At 46.7% G+C, this 14,374-nt stretch overlaps 1 protein-coding gene across 2 annotated transcripts in view; it reads right to left on the reverse strand.

The window, feature by feature from the left end:
- Positions 1 to 14,374, reverse strand: part of EXD3 (exonuclease 3'-5' domain containing 3) — a 2,383,304-nt gene that overhangs the window by 863,003 nt on the left and 1,505,927 nt on the right. For both annotated transcript variants that reach the window (XM_078642091.1, XM_078642090.1), the window contains exon 20: positions 6,880 to 7,011. In XM_078642091.1, coding sequence (XP_078498217.1) covers positions 6,880 to 7,011 — 132 coding nt within the window. The remainder of the gene's footprint in view (positions 1 to 6,879; positions 7,012 to 14,374) is intronic.

The following is a 14,374-nucleotide window of genomic DNA, read 5'->3' on the forward strand; positions in this document are numbered from 1 at the left end:
TATTCGGAGGGCCCTGGATAGAGATCAAGCAGCACTGTTGGTGCTGCTTGATCTCTCCGCGGAGTTCGATACGATCTCCCATCAGATCTTATTGGAGAGACTGGACGGTATAGGTGTCAGAGGGCTGGCCTTACAATGGCTCACTAGCTTCTTGACAGACAGGACACAGACTGTTACTTTGGGTACATTTAAGTCAACCACAACTAAGGTTAGTAAGGGGGTCCCTCAGGGCTCCTGCCTTAGTCTGACCCTTTTTAATATTTATGTTTCCCCCCTAGCCAGACTGATGAGAGAACTCGGTTTTATCCCGATCTCGTATGCTGACGATACTCAGCTCCTCCTGACCTTTGACAAAAACAACCTGCATATCCAACAGACATTCTCGGAAGGCATGAAAGCGATTGCCGCTTGGATGCAGTCCAACTTCCTGCAACTTAACGCAGGTAAGTCAGAGCTAATGCTGTTCGGAGGAGCTGACATCTGCTGGACCCCCTCTTGGTGGCCAGAGGAATTGGGCAGTGCTCCCTCTCCCAAGGAGGCGGTCAAAAATCTGGGAGTCAGAATAGATCGCAAACTGACTTTGGAGACACACGCTAACACCACGGCAGGGTCCTGCTATTACATTTTAGGCCTCCTGCGCAGGATATTTCCCCTCCTGCCCACTTCAACTAAGAAAACACTGATGCAGGCATTAGTACTTAGCAGGATAGACTATTGTAATGCCCTTTTGTTCTCAGCCAATACAGCAGCCATAAAGAAATTACTACTTGTCCAGAATACCGCCGCCCGCCTCACGGTCGACGCTCCGGCGAGATCACCCTCCGCTCCTATTTTAAATCAACTACATTGGCTCCCTATTATTAAAAGAATTAAGTTTAAAATAGGGTGCATTATACACAAAGCTCTTAGAGGGCAAGGACCTATGTACCTGACCCGTAAATTGACACCCTACTGTCCTACGCGCTTACTCAGCTCCAGCTCTGATCTGTTGATCACAACTCCTAGGATCAAAAAAGCACGCAGTGGAGCTAAGGCCTTCTCTTTTCAGGCACCGATGTTTTGGAATACCCTACCGATACATTTAAGAGCCTGCCCTAATCTGACCCATTTTAGGAAAATGCTAAAAACATATCTCTTTTAATTATATTCAGGTCCTGTACAATGTTCAGTTCAAGCGCCGAGATACCCTCATGGGTGATTCAGCGCTATATAAACCAATAAACATAAACATAACTTGTGAAAGCCTCCAATGTCCTCAAGAGGAGAGTCCACTGGATGTGGTATTTGAGGTGATGGAGTGGGGGCTAGATAATCATCCCATTCATCATGGGGAGGCTGAAGGTCTGGAATTTCACCTTCCTCTTGATCGTCATCTGTTGACGATGTGTTGTCCCATGGCGGTGCCGCTATGTTTTCTTTAATTAAATATTTGATGGCATCACTGAGTACCTGGCTGATACAGCAGATTACAAAGAAGTAGAGAAATGTTAACATGATGTCTCTTGATGACTTCTGGCTTGCCCCTTTGGAGGGTCTTGCCACTCTGTTCATGAAGGTCAAATAATTTGCAGTGAAGTGTCTTCTACATCTGACAGTTTTTACAAACTTGTCTGCCATCTGTTAAACATCATCGTTCTTTTCTTATTCGCAGAGATAAAAGTACACCAGGTTAGTGACCTTTCTTCGTTTTCAGGAGTATTCAAAATATTTATCCTTGTTTAATATTTTGATTGTTTTATAAAGTGCTAACGTTATCATACACCTGTTTCAGAGTGCTCGGAGAAGCAATGCAAAAGTCATTCACACAGTCACAATAAACCAAGAGAGCATCATGCATTACCGTGTATGTGCAGGGATAACTGTGAAGCCGTAAGTCCTGGAAACCCCCAAAAATAACAAAACTGGTCAGATTCTGCATGTAAACGTGCTGCATAGGACTTGGCAAACACACAGAAAGGGACACTCTACAGTTTAAGGGTCTTCTGAGAGCAAAATATTAGACCTAGATGTCAACACACACATCCTCCAGTCAGCCTCTGGATGTAGCTGCGGTCAGTTGTGGAAACTTGGCTCATCGTAGGCCATTAGCAAGCCTTTTCCCACTTTCTCTGTGTTATGAACATCACCTTCTGTTAAAAGATGACCCGTGAGATATCCTTAAGTGTATAGATGACACTATGCTGTGACAAATCAACCTACTGAGTGATCTGCATGGTGATTTCGAGAAGGATGGTACCAGAATCTCTCAAAAATTGGAAATTCCCTATCTGCACCTCGAGCAGAGTAACCATCCCATTTACTGATATTGCAGCCAGCGGATAGATCTTTGGCTCTGCCATGGGCTTCGCCCAAGTCCAGGGGTGACTTTTCCAGGCATGGCGATGGAATGGTCCTACAATCTACGATCACCTGTCCGGCAGCACGCCTGATGGGGTTAACTCCATAAAAGGTCACCATAGACACGACACAGTGAGAGAACCATACAGTTGCTAACATGCTGGAATATGCCACCCAGAATACCAGAGAAAGTATTTTGAGACATGACCACATTTTCTGGTACAACGTCCATCACACTGACCAACACAGGTGTCTGTAGTTTTCGAACACTGCAATAAAATGCCTAAAGATGTTTTTTTTAAAAAGTACGCTGGAATACAGAGAGCATAAGGAAGATTTACCACAATACTAGGCAAATTCACAAATCTTACACAAACCAGGAAACACTGCAAAACTGGTACAGGTCTGTACTGCTTGCAGGAGAAAACCCAACCTTCTGGAAGCAAATCTAAAGAAGCTCTGTGGTCTGGCTAGAAGTGGCTTCAAAACATTTGAAGTGGGAAGACTTTGCACTCCTGGTAAGCTAATTGTGCAGATTAGAGGTCATGCAAATAGACAGCCCTACCCTGGCAAGGACATCTGGCCTATTTGTGGAACCTAGATCTGGAAATCCTATCCAAACAGAAGTCAGTGCAGATTACAGAGGTAGATGTTACCTTTGAAGCAACTAACACTCCACTAAGACCAGGGCACAGTCACAGAAGCCTTCACCAGGCTAGTTGTGAGAGCATCCTAAAGGTCTTTGTCATAAATTGGAGGTGGCTGTCAGGAACTTGTGGTCTGTGAATTATATCACAGACAGAACCAGACGCATTAAAACACTGCTTTTTAAAGTGCTTTTTGGTGAGTATCCAACGTACTTCTCAATGTTGCACAGAGTAGTCATCCACCTAAACATATCACCAAGTTTCTCTGAAACCAATTATAAATCCACAAACTACTACCAGCCAAAATATCCACAGCCTTGGTGAAAACCTGTTCAATCGAGTTTTGTCCAAAATGTTGTTCAATTTCACATCAGTCTTACCATAAATTTCGGATACACAAATTGTAAGCTGGAATGGCATGGGGGCCTATTTGCAGAGCTAACAATCACAGATCAGCCATGTTCAAAAGCTCACAACTTTAAAAGACATTTGCTAAAACATCTCAAACAAGAATTGAGGCATACATTTCAATGGGGCTACTCAACCTTTTGACTTTTCAAATTGTTTTATATATCTGTTTATTGGTTTCATAATCCCCAAGAATATAAAAATAATACACCAAATCAAGGAGATAATGTGTAGGTATATAAAACAGTGTTGGAAAGCATTGAAATAACCCTCCCCATACCCAATATAGAAGGATGGAGCATAATTAGGGTAAATCAAGCGTCTTCGTGTGACGAGTTAGTGAGCCACGATCCCCAAATCTTGTGGTGCTTGCTCGCACATGCCCTCCATTTATCTATTTCCTTTTCAGCTCTGCAAAAGAAATTTATGCCCCAGGACTAAACAGATTAAGGGGGAGGCACAGGGGATCTCCAACATCCAACAATGTCTCTTTTAGATACTAGTTAACAATGCCAGCTAAGAGTAGGGAGTTGCTGGTAGGGGCCCAACCCTCCATGATTCCAAGGAGGGCAACCTTGGGATCCAGTGTTATGGGGGTATGGAATGTGATAGTGGCATGCATAGAGTTCTAGGTTATGGCTATAACAGGACAAGCCCGGATTAGGTGGAAGAAAGATCCATCCGTGTCTCTGTAGCACAGGGTGTTCTCAGAAGAAGTTTGCCCCATCCTCCATAGTCTTTCTGGGCTACAGTAGATATGGTGAAAGTAGTTAAATTGTATGATCCGAAGGTTGAATGGGATGGTAAGGAGTCGAACAGCCATCTGTGCTTCATGCCATCAGTCATCATCTAGCTCACCTAGGGCGAGGACCTAAGGAGCACGAAGTTGTTGGAGGGGGTCAGGAGTATTGAGTAGAAGGGACCGCTGTAGGCAGGAGATACCTTTTAGTCCTAGCGGACCCATTGTAAGTTTAGGTTCAAGGGGGTTCAAATCTGGGACCCCATGAAGCGCCTCTCTGTGGGTCTCGAGAGCAGAGCATGGCACATCTGCAGATAACGAAATAAATTGGGACTTGTGCAGTCCATATTTCACCCTGAGGTGGTCAAAGGATACTATGTGGTTTTCCTCCCATAAGTTCCCACATAGAGCAGCCCTTTCTGCTGAGATACCTGCTTTTTTGCAAAGCTGTGCTGCTTCGGCAACAAAGAATCTACAAATGTTTGCCGGTGAGGATCAGAACAAAGGGGAACTCGTTCTCACATTTTTAATGTGCTCCTTGTTCGAATCTTTTGCACAGTTGCTAGTTATGACTACTTACTTTTAAGATTGTTATTCTAGTACCCATTACATTGGCAAGACCTGCCAGTAAGTTGCAGTTGCAGAGCATTAATCGCCCTTTCACTCCCCCCTCCCCCGACAAGCTGCTTTACTACCCGACAAGCTGCTTTACTACCCAGGGTGGTCATCTCTCTTCATATGGGGCAGTACGTCACCATACCTACTTTTTTCCCCCTCCACATACCACGAAATATGAAAAGAGGTTTCATAGGTAGGATCCCAAAAAAGCAGTCAGTTTTTATATTGACTGTTCCAAAGACTTATGAATTGGCTAGAAGCTTTTCATAGGCTCCACGGGCAAGGTTAAGAGCAAGGCCATCCAGAAGAGAACGCTGTCTGGGTAGATCTCATTATGCATCAAGGTATGCTTTGCCAAGAAATCCCCGGAGGGCAGCTGAGTTCACTCCACCAAAGCAAAAACATCTACTTCGGGGCTATCAAGGGGAGTCCACATTGATTGCAGAAATCTGCATTATGGCAACTTGGGCTTTCTTCCACACCTTTGCAAAGCATTATTGTTTAGATTCAGAGGTGCAGAGGGAAGGCTACTTTGCACGCTCAGTACTTCATGACTTGTTAATTTAACCAATCTGCTGAACCCACCTCCTAGATGGGTTCTGCTTAGGTAATCTATTCAAAAGAGGAGTGATCTGCAGGTATAAGTATCCATTAGAGGTAAATTAGATTAGGAACATAGATACTTGACAAAGCATTCTTGAGTGAAGCAGGTGTTGAATAATACAATATTAAAGAACATTACACAAATAGAAATGCATACGTGCGAGATCTACATCTTTTGCATCCCATGTGTTTGAAGAATTTGCCCAGGCACCAAGTTTTGCTAACCAATAAAAACCTACTAGAATGCAGTCAAAATAGAAGTTATAATGCAGTGCTACAGGAATGTACGAAATAACTAATCAGTCACTTGTAATCTCCCCAAATTTAGTGAAGCCCCTACCACCCCCCGCATATGGTCTAAGATATTGGGACTGATTTCAGACAAATAACTTACAATCAATGAACAAGCTAACTAGGTCAAGAAACAATGTCAGTCACAGTTAAAAAAGATAATACATTTAATTTCCTGCCACACCAGGCAGGTTACTTTTGGACTATTCCAATAAAAGATGAGTACAAGGGATGGGACATAATGAGTGCACCCTCAGTAAGTAATTCGTTCCACGCCATCAGCTATTGTTGAATGAGACACAAAGTTGTAGGGTTGTTGCAGCTTACATAAATAATAATGTTCTCTATTTAAAGGCAGCCACTCCGTAAGGCATACATTTCTTTAACCTGATGTCCAAATTACGTTTTTCCCTCCCTCCGTTGGTTCTGGTTTGCCTAGAGCATTTTGCAACTGGCATTACAGAACTTTTCCCCATTTGTCATCATTGGTCCATTCATATCCAGGCATGTAGCATTTCTATAAATACACTACAGTAGTATGGAGAGGAAATGGTAAAAGACAATTTCGCTAAAGCAGTGGACATTGCTTTAAATTACACCTTGTTCCTATATATCCCATTAGGAATTTTCCCGACACTGGTGCGCATCCTATCAACTCATACATCTGTAATAAAATTAAATTAATCTGTAATAAAATTAAAATTGTGCCAAATGTAGGTGCTGAAGAACCTACTGAGCGCCACTCTCAAAGCATGCAGTAGAACACTCTTCTTGACAGCAGCTTAAGAAATAGCATGGTGCCATAAAAAAGATGAGGAGCAGTAGATCTCGCCCTACAGTGCATGAGGTGGTTATATAGCGCCACACAGACTATGTCCATGGATTAACAATGATGGGAGACTTTTGGGAGGACCAAACAGAATGCGTAGCGGAGGCAGCAACAGTAGATACCGCACACAACCAAGCAGAAGGTACAGCGCAGCCCATCCTACCCGATAGCGGCTAAAGACATCACACAGAACCAAGCAGGAGGCGCAGAGCTGCACATCTCACCTGACAGCTGTTGAAGATATCACATAGAACCAAGCAGAAGGTACAGCACAGTTCATCCTACCTGATGGCGGCTAAAGACATCACATAGAACCAAACAGGAGGCGCAAAGCTGCACATCTGACCTGACAGCTGTTGAAGATATCACATAGACCCAAGGAGGAGGTGCAGAGCAGTTTATCCTACCTGACAGCGGCTGAAGACATCACTTAGTGCTACACGGATGTTGAAGTGCTTCAGGACGCTGATGGCTTGCTCCTTAGCCTTCACTTCGCCGTTTACCAAGAAACACTTCCCTTCCCCAACTTGGGAACGCAGCTGAAAGTAGGAAAGAAAAATCACACAATGTAAATGCTGCTGTCCACAGATCGAGGCCGTGCAGCACAGCTACTAGGTAGGTGCTTCTTACATTCATGTAAGCATTTATTTTTGATGACTTGTAGTGCTGAACAATAGGGTGACCAGATTCTCAAAACAAACAAGCATTGGAAATGCAATAGGTCTCGCACCATTAGAGTTAGTGCTTTTAGAATTGTTTATGGGTTTTTTTGTAAATGTTTAGCATTTTTGTTTCCTGTAGCCAATGCGAAAGTATTACAAATAAAAAAAGCCATAAACATTTCTAAAAGCTCTAACTGAAATGGTCTGAGAACTATTGCACTGTGTGAGGGTGAGTGAGGGTGAGTGAGGGTGAGTGAGGGTGAGTGAGGGTGAGTGAGGGTGAGGGTGAGTGAGGGTGAGTGAGGATGAGGGTGAGTGTGGGTGAGTGAGAATGAGGTGTTGTGGGTGAGTGAGGTGTTGAGGGTGAGGCTGAGGCTGAGGTGTTGAAGTGTTGAGTGAGAGTGAGGGTGAGTGAGGAGTTGAAGGAGAAGTGTTGAGGGTGTGTGTGTGAGGTGTTGAGGGCTAGTGAGGGTGGGGGAAGTGTTGAGGATGAGTGAGGGTGAGTGAAATTGAGGGTGAGTGAAATTGAGGGTGAGTGAAATTGAGGGTGAGTGAGGTGTTGAGGGTGAGTGAGAGTGAGGTGTTGAGTGAGAGGTTGAGTGAGTGTGAGTGAGGGTGAGGGGTTGAGTGAGGGTGACTGAGGGTGACTGAGTGTGACTGAGTGTGACTGAGGGTTAGTGAGGGTAAGTGAGGGTGAGTGAGGATGAGCGTGATGGTGGGTGAGGGTGAGTAAGAGTGAGTGAGGCTGAGGGTGAGGGAGGGCGAGGCATTGAGGGTGAGTGTTGGTGAGGTATTAAGGGTGAGTGAAGGTGAGTGAGAATGAGGGTGAGTGCGGGTGAGGGTGAGGCGTTGAGGGTGAGTGAGGGTGAGTGAGGGTGAGGGTGAGTGAGAGTGAGGGTGAGAGTGAGGGTGAGTGAGAGTGAGGGTGAGTGAGAGTGAGGGTGAGTGAGAGTGAGTGAGAGTGAGGGTGAGTGAGGGTGAGTGAGGGTGAGTGAGGGAGAGTGAGGGTGAGGGTGAGAGAGTGAGGGTGAGTGAGAGTGAGGGTGAGTGAGAGTGAGTGAGTGAGAGTGAGGGTGAGTGAGGGTGAGTGAGGGTGAGTGAGTGAGAGTGAGGGTGAGTGAGGGTGAGTGAGGGTGAGTGAGGGTGAGTGAGGGTGAGTGAGGGTGAGTGAGGGAGGGTGAGGGTGAGTGAGGGTGAGTGAGAGTGAGTGAGGGTGAGGGAGGGTGAGGGTGGGTGAGGGTGAGGGAGGGTGAGGGGTTGAGGGTGAGGGGTTGAGGGTGAGTGAGGGTGAAGGTGAGTGAGGGTGAGGGTGAGTGAGGGTGGGTGAGTGAGTGAGGGTGAGTGAGAGTGAGGGTGAGTGAGAGTGAGGGTGGGTGAGGGTGAGTGAGGGTGAGGGTGGGTGAGGGTGGGTGAGGGTGAGGGTGGGTGAGTGAGAGTGAGGGTGAGTGAGGGTGAGGGTGGGTGAGGGTGGGTGAGGGTGAGTGAGGGTGAGTGAGGGTGAGTGAGGGTGAGTGAGGGTGAGTGAGAGTGAGTGAGAGTGAGGGTGAGTGAGAGTGAGGGTGAGTGAGAGTGAGGGTGAGTGAGGGTGGGTGAGTGAGTGAGGGTGAGTGAGAGTGAGGGTGAGTGAGAGTGAGAGAGAGTGAGGGTGAGTGAGGGTGAGTGAGAGTGAGAGTGAGTGAGAGTGAGGGTGAGTGAGAGTGAGGGTGGGTGAGGGTGAGGGTGAGTGAGGGTGAGGGTGGGTGAGGGTGAGTGAGGGTGAGTGAGAGTGAGGGTGAGTGAGGGTGAGTGAGGGTGAGGGTGGGTGAGGGTGAGTGAGGGTGAGTGAGGGTGAGTGAGGGTGAGTGAGGGAGGGTGAGGGAGGGTGAGGGAGGGTGAGGGTGAGTGAGGGTGAGTGAGAGTGAGTGAGGGTGAGTGAGGGTGAGTGAGGGAGGGTGAGGGAGGGTGAGGGTGGGTGAGGGTGGGTGAGGGTGAGGGAGGGTGAGGGGTTGAGGGTGAGGGGTTGAGGGTGAGTGAGGGTGAAGGTGAGTGAGGGTGAGTGAGGGTGGGTGAGTGAGTGAGGGTGAGTGAGAGTGAGGGTGAGTGAGAGTGAGGGTGAGTGAGAGTGAGGGTGAGTGAGGGTGAGTGAGGGTGAGTGAGGGTGAGGGTGAGAGTGAGTGAGGGTGAGGGTGGGTGAGGGTGAGGGTGAGGGTGGGTGAGGGTGAGGGTGAGTGAGGGTGAGTGAGGGTGAGGGTGGGTGAGGGTGGGTGAGGGTGAGTGAGGGTGAGTGAGGGTGAGGGTGAGTGAGAGTGAGTGAGGGTGAGTGAGGGTGAGTGAGGGTGGGTGAGGGTGAGTGAGAGTGAGTGAGGGTGAGGGTGGGTGAGGGTGAGGGTGGGTGAGGGTGAGTGAGGGTTTTCTCTGCAACTGAATATTCTCTGTTTCTCACCCAGTGACTGTGCGAAGGGAGCAGAAATCATGTGACACACTGGGGCACCGTGTGAGATGGTAGGTTTGGATTGACCACACTTGCCACATAACGTAACATATTATTGGTAACTAAAAAAAGAAAACATGTTCTAACTTAGATCAAAATAATACTGCCAGAGAATGTGCTGCAAAATGTCACAACATTTTACCTTCTTGCACATTAGGTATATAACCACGCTGCTGGATTCAGTCCTGCATTGCCGCATAATCCTAGTGGCTCTGCCCATGGTAAATCCGAGTAGTGATTCGAGGGGTTCTACTTATGATGATGAAACCCGTATTTTGAAGGGACTCGTGAGTCATTTCGCATATTTCAAGTGTTGCAGCTGCATTTCTGTTTGAATGAAAGGTCCTGGCCTCTATAGACCAACGTGCTTTGTTAGCGCTGATGCAAGTCTGGTGGTCTGTGATTTGGCTATTTAAAGACCTGTGTAGATTGGCCGTTATGTCTGGATATATGTAACATGTATTGTGATATAGAATTTGGATTGCCAATTGTTGTTTTCTACAGTGCGTTGTCCAAACATGTTACATACACAGCACACTGTAAACAAGCCAGTTTACACCTCTTCCAAAACACAAGTTGCTATTTCACTCTCCGCCTCGACTGATGCCACGGGCTAGGGGTGCGTTATTTTGGGAAGCTTGTGGCGTTTTGGCAAAAAGTCTTAAATAGGTAAAAAGATAAAAAGTTCTGTGCGTTTAAGCGTTCGCCGGAAAACGTGTACTTTACCGAAACTATTAATATTGCCCAAGCTATTTTTCTCAACGCAAAAACACTTTCCTGCATTTTAAAAATGTTGCAGGAGATTTTTTTGGGGTGTCGCAAACATGCGTTTTTTTGTGCGCGAGTACACTAATTTGTCACTCATGTCGCTCAAGCGCATCGGAATGACCTCATTTTCAAAGTGGCAAAAAAAAAATATAGGAAGCATGACGTGTATACGGTTTAATTGAAAAAAAAAAAAAAGATGACAAAACAACACAGCCAGCTGCGAGAAAATATTCCACCATACAGGTAAGTGTGGGAGGAAAACGTTGACTGTTTGAAAAACGCGTGAATTTTATGATGCTAGGTGAAAGTAAATAACTGGCTAATTTTTGGCAAACCCCTGCTTCTGTAACAAAAATCAAACCCATCCATATGACAGATTAATTAAATTATTCCTGGTGCCCGTTTTAAGGAGAAAAAATAAACAAAAAAGAAGCCGGAGGGAAGAGAGGGGAGGGGGGAGGAGAGCGAAAGGATCGGAGACACGGCGACACGGCGGGTAAAATAAACAAAAAAAAAGCCGGAGGGAAGAGAGGGGAGGGGGGAGGAGAAATGCGACACGGCGGGAAGGGGAGGGGGCGGAGCGGGTCAAATAAACAAAAAACAAGCTGGAGGGAAGAGAGGGGAGGGGGGGAGGAGAAGTGCGACAGGGGAAATGCGAGACGGCGGGAAGACGGACATGCACGCGCCCGTGACTTTTAAGGTCAATGCGCATGCGCATAAGCTTAATGCGCATGCGCATTGACCTTAAAAGTCACGGGCACTGCAAGGAATCGCCACGATTCCTTGCAGTGCAGATAAAGAGTGGATAACTCGCAATACTCTCGCCTTGCTCGATGCGCATGCGCATCGACAGGCGAGACCTAAAAACCGGGGCAGGCCATAGGCATAGAAGTAGGACTACAGTTTGCAGTAACAGTCAACATACAAGTAGGACTATTTGACAGCTGCCAGACACAGAAAAGGGACTACAATGATAGCTGCATCCACAGACACAAATGAAGAATTTCAGACGACAAATCAGATGTGCGACAAATACAGCAATGGAGTTTGCGGTGTAACAATGCCAAGAACGGCCTCAAAACTACTAACTTGCAAAAATGGCTAAAAAGCTTGTCCCATGCCAGAAGCCAAGAAGGGGAAGAGGAAGAAGGATTAGAAAGGGAGATAAAAGGCATTACGATGTGGAACGGGATGAGGAGGTAGGCTTGTCTGTGTCTGAGATGAGGGGAGGGATGAGAGCAGGCCTGTCTGTGGCTCAAATGAGGGGAGGGATGAGAGAAGGCCTGTCTGTGCCTCTGCGGTGCTCGATGGGCTGTGACAATAGGCCTGTCTGTGCCTCTGAGATGGTGGGAGGAGGGGGGGACTGTGGCATTTCTCAGGTACATGGCCAACTCTGAAATAGATGCAGAATGTTACTGGTGATGTCTGCTCTGTGCACGCTGCTGTCGTACATAAGTGTCTCCCATTGAGCAGCTTTTTTTTAAAATTCTTTGTATTGAAATTTTACAATAAACTTGAAATCAATGAAAAATAAAGAGGGGAAAGGGAACAAAACAAAGGGTTACAATTAAGTGAAATCACCCCCTTTTGTTTGCGTTGTTGACCATCAGGACTAACACATATCTTCTCCTACAGTTCTAAGCCAATTGGTAAATGAATCCCACATATCCTTGGGGCGGGAGCGGGTCGGCATCAGCTCCCAATAATGTGACAGTTGGTGTTTGCGGTATGTGATGTCCCTCACAGTCAGGGGTTTTGTCTTTTTCTAATGTATTCCCACCTGTCTTTTGGCCAGGAGCAGCAGTAGCACCGTTAGCTTTCTCACTGTCTTTGGGGTACTATGGACATAACCCAACAGGGCCACCAATGGGGTTTTTAATAATGTGTGTTCGGTCATGTTCTCTATATGAGACAGTGCTGCTAGCCAGAAGGCAGCTATTGGTCGGCATTCTCAAGCGAGGTGTATAAAAGTTGCCTGGGGGAATCCGTATCACCAGCAACGTGTGTCGGGATATAGTCCCATGCGATGTAACTGCGTCGGTGTGCGATAAATGCGGTGCAAATATTTGAAGTGGATGAGCCTGAGACGGTAGTTGGGAGATAGCTGTTCCAGTTGATTACAGCAAAATAGCAATTGCAGGCCAGTGATGTCTATACCCATGTCCGCCTCCCAAGCGGTGCGTGACTGTGGAACATTAAATGGGGACTCTCTGAGTGGAGGTGTACAATCGAGTGACCAATTTGCGGGCAGAGATAACTGTGATGATATGTTCCAGTGTGGGCAACGATGGGGGGGCCTCAGGAAATGTACTGTATCTAGCCTTGGACGCTGCTCTAATCTGGTAGTATAAGAGCATGTCTAGCGCCGAGCATTGTGATGAGCTGCACATTTGTTGCAGTGTGAGAAACGTACTGTCAGGGATCAGATCACCCCCGTTATGATTTTATGTGTTTGCACTCTGAGTTTTGCAGCATTGTCCAGCAACGGCGGGATTAATGTGTTCCCTGATATGGGCATAGATGGAGCGTAGAGCACCGTTTGTTTTGCTCTCTTAGCAAGTCCCTTCCAGGCCCATCTCAGAGTTTCTACTGTATCGATTTCACGATTGATACGTTTGAAAGGTTGATATAGGACTGTGTGTAGGGGCATGGGCGCCACTTTATCCAATTCAATGGCGACATGCGGTTGGAATGGCGTTGGGTGGTTCCAGAAATGTAAGAATTGAGCCTGGGCGCAGTAGGCATACAGCTCGAAGACCGGAGCCCCAAATCCACCCTGCGTAAATGGTTAATGTGAGGATATCACCGGTTATCCTGGTCTGTTTCCCAGCCCATATAAGTTAAATTATACTGGACCAAAGGCGTTTGAAAAAGTGTACTGTTAGAGGCATAGGTACATTTACAGATATAATAACTTGAGAAGAATTATCATTTTAGTGAATTGCGATGCAGCTCGCCAGGGATAAAGTAAGATTTTTCCATCTTTGTATTCTATCCAGCCCATTACCCTACCATACTTCACCGACCATATTTCCTACACATCAGTACTGATCCAAATCCCAAAGTACCTTGTTGTCTGCCCATTTTATGGGGTATTCAGACTCAAATGGGGTAGTGCCTGCCGTTAATGGAAGTACTGTGGATTTGGCCCGGTTTATCTGGATCCCAGTAAGGCCCCCGTAGCGCACCAAATCCCTTGTCACAGGCGCAAAGTTCACCTCAGGCTCTATAAGATATACAGTCATGTCGTCTGCATACATTGAAACAATCAGACCTCTGGAGGTAAATCCAATTCCACGATTTGTGTGGTGCTGCCTGAGTCTTGTTGCTAATGGTTCTGTGGCTACAGCAAATAGCAGGGGTGAGGGTGGGCACCCCTGGCAGGTGCCCAGTGTGTTTTGTATTGGTTCTGATATGAGCCCATTCACTCTGACTCTGGCAGTTGGTAAAGTGTACAGGAGTTTGATTTGCTGAATGTAAGTAGGGCTAAATCCCAGCCGAGTTAGTTGTGTAAAGAGGAATTTCTATTCTAGAGAATCAAACGCCTTTGTGGCGGCTAACAGGGCGGCGATGGCTGACACGTGAGGAGGCAGGTAATGAAGGAGAGAGAAAAGAGTGTGCGCAGATTATGGGCCCTAGAGCGGCCCGGAATAAAGCCTGATTGGTCCGGTCGCGCTATTAGCAGGAATAATGGTTGTGGTCTATTTGGTAGGAGTTTGGCGAATATTTTAGCATCCAGATTTATTAACGAGAGTGGGTGGTATGAATCGCATGTCGTGGGGTCTTTATCTGGCTTTAATAACGTTATTAGGGTCGCTTTGTGCATAGATTGTGGCAATATGCGGTCTCCTGGCCCTCCTGGTACGCCAGCAGGTCTGCATATTCTTTATAAAGTTTGGCAGTAAGACCGTCCGCACCTGGGGCCTTGTCAGCCAGCAGGCAATTAATCACTTGTCGAATGTCATCTGCCGAGAATGGGACGTCCAAGTACTCCCGGTGTGC

This window comes from Lissotriton helveticus, chromosome 5_1 (assembly GCF_964261635.1).
Source record: "Lissotriton helveticus chromosome 5_1, aLisHel1.1, whole genome shotgun sequence".
Taxonomy (NCBI): domain Eukaryota; kingdom Metazoa; phylum Chordata; class Amphibia; order Caudata; family Salamandridae; genus Lissotriton; species Lissotriton helveticus.